Source organism: Odontomachus brunneus, unplaced genomic scaffold, assembly GCF_010583005.1.
Source record: "Odontomachus brunneus isolate Ranch 3 - 2012 unplaced genomic scaffold, Obru_v1 Obru_scaffold_349, whole genome shotgun sequence".
NCBI classification, from domain to species: Eukaryota; Metazoa; Arthropoda; class Insecta; order Hymenoptera; family Formicidae; genus Odontomachus; species Odontomachus brunneus.
Window position 1 is genome coordinate 31555 of NW_022639799.1, and position 7669 is coordinate 39223.

Consider the following 7669-nt stretch of genomic DNA (forward strand, 5'->3'; position numbering starts at 1 on the left):
CATTAGTTGATCCCTCCAAAATTCTACTTCCTCCACTTCATATTAAACTTGGTTTGATGAAACAATTCGTCAAAGCACTGGATAAAGAAGGGGAATGTTTCTTATATTTAACAAGTAAATTTCCTAATCTATCGGATGCGAAGTTGAAGGAGGGAGTTTTCGATGGTCCACAAATTCGTACTATGTTCAGGGATGAAACGTTTATTACTAAGATGAATGATATTAAGCGTTCTGCTTGGTCAAGTTTCAAAAAAGTTGCACAGAAATTCTTGGGTAATCACAAAAGTGGAGATTACGTGCAAATCGTATCAGATATGATTCACAACTTCAAAGAGTTGGGCTGTTTAATGAATCTAAAATTACACTTTCTGCATTCACACCTTGATTACTTCCCACAAAATTTAGGAGATTACAGTGAAGAGCAAGGGGAGCGTTTCCACCAGAATTTGAAAGTTATGGAACATCGATATCAAAGAAGGTGGGATAAAAATATGATGGCAGACTATTGTTGGATGTTGAAAAGGGAAGATACAAATGAAAATAAGAAATGTAAAAGGAATCCACTACACAGATCATTCGAAGAGAAAAGGGTACACAAAAGTAGATGAACATGAAATGTGAAGTTTTATTGTTTTCTCGGGGTTGTCAAAAAAAAAAAAATTGTATTGAACACCTCTTGAAAATGCTCTGTTTCAGGTACTAATAATATGTGAGTTGGTCGGAATGATCCATATGTACAGAATGGTACGTTCGTTGTAGCTCGTGTCCCTTCGCGTTTATGAATATAGAGTTTGGAAGTTTCGTGACTTTTGTGACTTCCATTTTGTTGATTCAGGTCTAAAAAATGGTTCCAACTTTGCTATAGTATGCAGAGAAGAGGATCAGGAAGAGACTATACGATTTGGATTTCACAATCCAAGTTTCACAAATTTGGGATTGAAGTAAAGCGGGTATTAAAGTATTGCCATGTTAGGGTAATGGGATGTGTGGTTTTTGGGTTATTAGGTTATGAGATATTAAGGTTATGGTGTATTGATGTTTTGAGTAGTTGATGCGACGCGGTGCTCTTTAAAAAGGTATTCGAGTTACAAAATATTTTGGTTGTGAGTTATGGGGTATTTGAGTATATAGGTTATTGGGTTGTTCTAGTCATCAGATGTTGAAGTACATAATGTATTTTCAACGTTGGTTGTGCGGTTATGGGGTTACTCGTCACTCTAGAATTTTTCTTGAATACATGTCTCCGTAAAAACCTGGATATCTGCTCTTTTCCACGATTTCCTCGATTTTCCGGGAAACTCAAGGGTGATAGAGCAAATCTGACACTGGATTTGGATTCAGCACCCCAAAATACGTACAGTGCAGCTAGTCAGACCCCCAACACAGACAACTTTTTTTTAAATTGTGGGCCTGTGTTATTATTCTGTGTGAATGAAAAGCAATATTTAATAAATACTATATATTAACATAAAAATATTTAACAAAATTTTTTCGATAATGATTTGAGAAAATGAATAATAAATAAAATAAATAACATTTTAGAAACATTTTTAAAATATTAGCTTTTGATTGGGTAAGTGAATGAGAATTAAATTTTTTGTAATGGAATTACAAGCAATTCCATTTTTAGCAATGGAAATATAAAAAATGGTATTAAAATTGCGATTAATTTAATCCCATTTTAGATCGTCAACAAAAGCATTAAGAAAAAAGGTTTTAAACAAACAGTTAAAATGTTTTAATATTTTTTAACAAGAATAGGTTAAACCTCATTTCTTTATTAAAAAAAAACATTTATTACATTTGAAATAATGTTTTGTTAACGTTATAAAAATGTTTTTGTAAATGTGACACTGACATAAAACATGACTGATTAAAAAAAAGTTTCTTATTCAAAATATCTGAACATTACAATATTGATATTTATCACACAATTAAAGTGTAATAAATACTTACATATACGTACTTGGTCAATTATAATGATCTCACTTCTTTTTTGAATATTTAAAACATCTGCACTTTGTTTAAGTTAACATGTACTTTTCGTTTTTTTTTCTTTAGTACTTTTTGTTTTAGTATTTTTTGTATAATTGATATTTATCACACAATTAAAGTGTAATAAATACTTACATATACGTACTTGGTCAATTATAATGATCTCACTTCTTTTTTGAATATTTAAAACATCTGCACTTTGTTTAAGTTAACATGTACTTTTCGTTTTTTTTTCTTTAGTACTTTTTGTTTTAGTATTTTTTGTATAATTGATATTTATCACACAATTAAAGTGTAATAAATACTTACATATACGTACTTGGTCAATTATAATGATCTCACTTCTTTTTTGAATATTTAAAACATCTGCACTTTGTTTAAGTTAACATGTACTTTTCGTTTTTTTTTCTTTAGTACTTTTTGTTTTAGTATTTTTTGTATAATTGATATTTATCACACAATTAAAGTGTAATAAATACTTACATATACGTACTTGGTCAATTATAATGATCTCACTTCTTTTTTGAATATTTAAAACATCTGCACTTTGTTTAAGTTAACATGTACTTTTCGTTTTTTTTTCTTTAGTACTTTTTGTTTTAGTATTTTTTGTATAATTGATATTTATCACACAATTATTTGTGTAATAAATACATGCATAAACGTACTTGGTTAATACGAGGTGTGGCTATTAAATAACGAGACTGACGCTGCTACAGAAGAAGTGCGCATGCGCCAAACGCCAGCAAGCCACAGCTGTTATCGTGAAGTCTTCTCTTTCGAATGCAGTGCCTCTCGTTTCTGTAAACAAATCAGTATAGCCGTAGCCTTCATTCGCATTAGAGTTGTTTTTTTGTTTCGCCGGAAAAATGTTAAGTGTAACAGTAGAGCAACGAATTGTTGTGAAATTTCACATGAAACTTGGAAAAACTGCTACTGAAACATATAAATTGAAAGAAGTGTATGGCAATGAATGTTTATCGCGCGCACGTGTTTTTGAGTGGTTTAAGCGTTTTCAAGATGGCCGAGAAGACATTCAAGATGATTCAAGCCCGGGTCGCCCTTCCACGTCAAAAACGGATGACAATATCGAAAAAATCGGTAATCTGATTCGATCTGACCGTCGGTTAAGTATTCGTGCAATTGCTGAAACTGTACGAATTGATGCCGTAAGAAAAAAACGACCCGAATTGTGGAAGGACAAATCATGGGTTCTCCACTAAGACAATGCGCCGGCTCATTCCGCATTGTCTGTCAAGAGGTTTCTAGCCAAGTTCAGCATCCCAGTGTTAGAGCATCCGCCTTATTCACCAGATCTTGCGCCGTGCGACTTCTATCTGTTTCCTAAGGTGAAATCTGCCTTAAAAGGAACAAGATTTGAGTCCGTTGAAGCTGTGAAAGAGAAAGCGGCACGCGTCCTGAAGGAGCTGACAGAAGAAGACTTCCAGCACTGCTTCGAACAATGGAAGATTCGCATGGAGCATTGTAGGGATAGAGGAGGGGTGTATATTGAAGGTGATAATAAGTAAAAATGTATGAAATCAAAATGAAATGTTTTACAGCGTCAGTCTCGTTATTTAATAGCCACACCTCGTATATTGATTTTACTTCTTTTTTTTATATAATTAATTAAAAACATCTGCACTTTGTTTAAGTTAACATGTACTTTTTGTAGTTCTTATTTTGATATTTTTTATTTGGTACTTTTTCTTTTGGTACTTTTTTTTTTGGTATTTTTTTTTTTTTATATATAAGAGATCTTCTCCTATTCTATGCGAAATTTCACAAGTATCCGATATAATGTAAAATAAGTAATCAATGCTTTATAACACTTTATCAGAAATATTGCATAGGAAACCACTTATCCTAATCAATGATAAATTTCACATTTCCAGATAGCCAAATCTGCGCGAACAAATTTCGAACAGAGCCTGCTACCAAGGTTTGATAGCAAATAGGCATCAACTTTGAAGCAGGATCTGTTAGCTCAAATCCAACTGTCAAACTGTAGCCTAATATGCGGCAAAACCTGTCTTTGGGTATTTGGTGCAGATTTGCAGCAAAACCAGCGTAGACGCTGCGCGTATAACCTAGCAACAGATTGGCAGCAGAACCAGAGCAGCGCCTGCGCGCAACATTTGAGAGCAGATTGGGAGCAAAACCGCAGCAAAATCTGCACAAAATCTGTGCTTTAAATGGATGCTAGGTTAGGTTGGCTTTTAAATTAATCTCTGTCTTTACGTTTTTCAGAACGAAGGCTGTGTTTCGATATTTAGGACTAAAAGTTTATTGTTTGTTACTAAACATTTTCAATACTGGGAGTGACCCAGTAAGTAAATTGAGCGCAGACTGCGCGCAGATTGGCAGCAAATTTGATAAAAAACCCACAGCAAAACCATAGCCATCTGTGTCTACATTAGGCTACGGTTTTGGCGACAGATCTTGCTGTCGAGCAATTGGTGCCAAAGTAGCAAAAACCGCGCAAAGCTTGCAGCGCAGCAAGGTCTACGCGGTTTCTGCCGCTAATCTGCTGTTAAATTGCTACAAACTCTGCGCGGTTTTTGCTGCAAATCTACAGCAATTATCCGACAACAAGCTCTGCCGCATCTGACGGCAATTTTGCAACAAGATTTGATATAACAGATCCTGCATAAAATTTGTTATCTATTTGCCATCAAAAGTTGATAGCAAGCTCTACTCGAAATCTGTTCGCGCAGGTTTGGCAATCTGGGGAATTTTGAAATGCAACCGTACAAAATATCAGAGAAAGGAAATCAAAAGAAAAAAAAGGAAGAGAGAGAGAGCGCGATCATTTGGACTGTTCATGAAAAATGTTTTATTTATAAATTAAACAGGGATAAAAATTTATTATTGATTTATTAATAATATTTCATATATTAATCATTTTTTGCGTATATTATTTATCTATATAAGATTATATAAAATAATATAATATTGGAAAAATTTTATTTCAATATGTAAAATCAACGCTATATTTACAAGTCTCTTTTATTTGTACATTGAACACAAGTGATCAATTCTGTCACTTCTTCAATGCTTTTGCTGCACACTAACCTACTGCAATTATTGCAAAAATGTGATTTTATTACCATTACAAAATAAAACCTGATACTGCCGTTGATTCTGGCCTACGTGCAAAGCTACACTGTATTTTAAGTAGGTAGGGTAGGCCGGTTCAAACTCATGATCCTCCGAGGGGGGTGGGGAGCGAGGGGGTATGACGTCACCGGGGGTATGACGTCAGAGGGGATTGCGTCACCGCGGGGAGAGGTATGACGTCACCGCGGAAGGGGGGTATCATCGGTCGGTAATTGGGGGCATACCGATGTTACCGACGGTCGGAAATTTTTACCGATATTATATAACATTTAATTATCTAATTTTTTACCAACATATAATTTTTACCAACATATAATTACACAATACCGACGATCGGTAATTTATTATATACCAACCGATATTATATACCAACATTTAATTTTTTACCAGCACATATATTATTACATAATTTTTACTGTCATATTTACATAATATTGATGATCGGTAATTACCGATATTATATAATTTTTTCTATCTGCTTTCGATAAATCATTTTACCGATCTGCGGCGGTTTTCGCGGTGGTTTTCGCGGCTGTTTTTCGCGGCGGTTTCCGCGGCAGATTTTGCGGCGGTTTTCGCGGCCGGTTTTGCGCCGCCCGCGCATTTCGCAGCGTGATTTTTTTTTTAGTCACAGCTGCAAATTCTAATATTCTGCAAACGTATGCATTCGACAATTAGATGCGCAAGAAAAAGAATGTGACACATGATATTCTTATTACTAATGAGCACGTACACTGTGTCCCCGCGACAAGATTTTGCGTGTTATGCATCACCCGCTGCGCACTACAAAAAGACCGAATAACATTTTAAGACTATTTGTGGTATATGATGAAATATGGGAAAAGGTCTGATATACATAAACAGCAGATCTTGGGATTACAATTTATATATTTTGAAAGTGTTACATGCACTGCTTATTTGTTCAATACTTCATACATAATGTCATTCATTGCGCACGCCAATAGCTCGCAATCGATGAGTGAACCATCGTCAAGGTCCATGCTATTGCATATCGTCGATATAGCATTATCCGTTTCGGTAATATTCTTCTCTCGAAGAATTTTTACAAAATTTCTATATTTTGTATTAACAATGTGTGTATTTTCATATAACCATGAGTACATATGGTCAATGCAATGCTCGAGAGTAAACAAATGTTCCACTGTAGCTGGTTGCAAGTACATGCAGTTACCGGATAATGTGAGTTTTAAAAGTTTCTTGCCGTACATCGTGCAGCATTCCATCACCAAATCGCGAATCCATAGCGGAGAGGATGACACCTCGGTTGTTTGCAAAAGTTGTAAAATATCTTCACGTTTTGCCATCAATCCTCCCCAAATTGCCGAGTGTAAGACCAATTGATTGCCACGATTGTCACCGAGGACTAGTTGCACTGTGGATACCAGTCCTACGCTGATCCCAATCTCCAAGTACTTAAAAGACGTTGACGTCAAGGCATATCTTCGCCCTAAAATACGGGCTGTACAACGAGATTGCGATACACTGTAAAAAACATAAATAATTTAACGCGGTTGCAATACACAATTAAAGATAAATAATTTACAAGAAGATAATTATTGAGACTTACCTTTTTTTCTCGTACGGTGGAGCATCATCTTGCACGGGTACGTAATAGTTCATACGTTTTCCTTCAACACTGTGCATTCTTTTCAAAATAATGATTGTCCACTAAATGTCTTTGTTGCAACGAGCGACCAAGAACCGCTTTAAATACGTTTCAAAATCCTCCCCCCCCCAACCGAAAGCATAATAATAATAATAATAATATAAATGAGACTTTCCTAATTTTCATCTATAACTATTGTACAAACATATTTGATCAAATCATTCAACAAATCTACGGCGCCGTAGATAACCAATCGAATACTCATATATCGATTGAGTGTTTCGCGCCATACTGCATCATCGAAAAAGTCGATTTCCGATATTTATATCAAAAGTGCAGTCCAAAAGTATTCATGTAAGATCTTTCTCTTTTATGCGTCACAATGCAGCATTTTTGTGCTGACACATCGATTTGCAGTCGACAGTTAGATGCGCAGAAAATGTGAAACATGATATTATTATTACAAATGAACACGTGCGACAGTAAGATTCGCAGAAAATGTGAAACAAGATACTATTACGAAGGTCATAGAAGTATACATATTTTGCACATTTGCAATCCCTCCTAAACGAGACACATTTTTGTTAGAGAGAGATGAAGATATACTGATGATATATATAAGTTCAGAGTCGTACTATGCCAATTTGCACAGCAGCAGCAGCATTTGTAAATCTAGTGTGCACTTTGTAAAAGAAATGGAAGATTTTGCGCAAATCGAGCGAGAATTGCGGGAGCAGTCGGCTCGACTGAGTTCGCGAGACGAATACGACGCGTGGGTGCAAAAGTGTGATGAGTGCCTCGAGTTATTAGAAAAACATAGTCGGGCTAAACGATTGCGATTATTAATCGGTATTAGACAGTCATTGATTACTCGAATCGCGCAACTCGAGGGTTTAAAAAATACGTTGCGCACACGTTTCGTTCACG

At 35.4% G+C, this 7669-nt stretch overlaps 1 protein-coding gene across 1 annotated transcript; it reads left to right on the forward strand.

Moving 5' to 3' along the window:
- Nucleotides 1-945, forward strand: LOC116853528. Its single transcript, XM_032834656.1, has 2 exons — nucleotides 1-600; nucleotides 836-945. The coding sequence occupies exons 1-2, from the start codon at nucleotides 57-59 to the stop codon at nucleotides 943-945; spliced, it is 654 nt and encodes a 217-aa protein (XP_032690547.1). The 5' UTR covers nucleotides 1-56.
- Nucleotides 946-7669: the final 6724 nt, after the last annotated feature.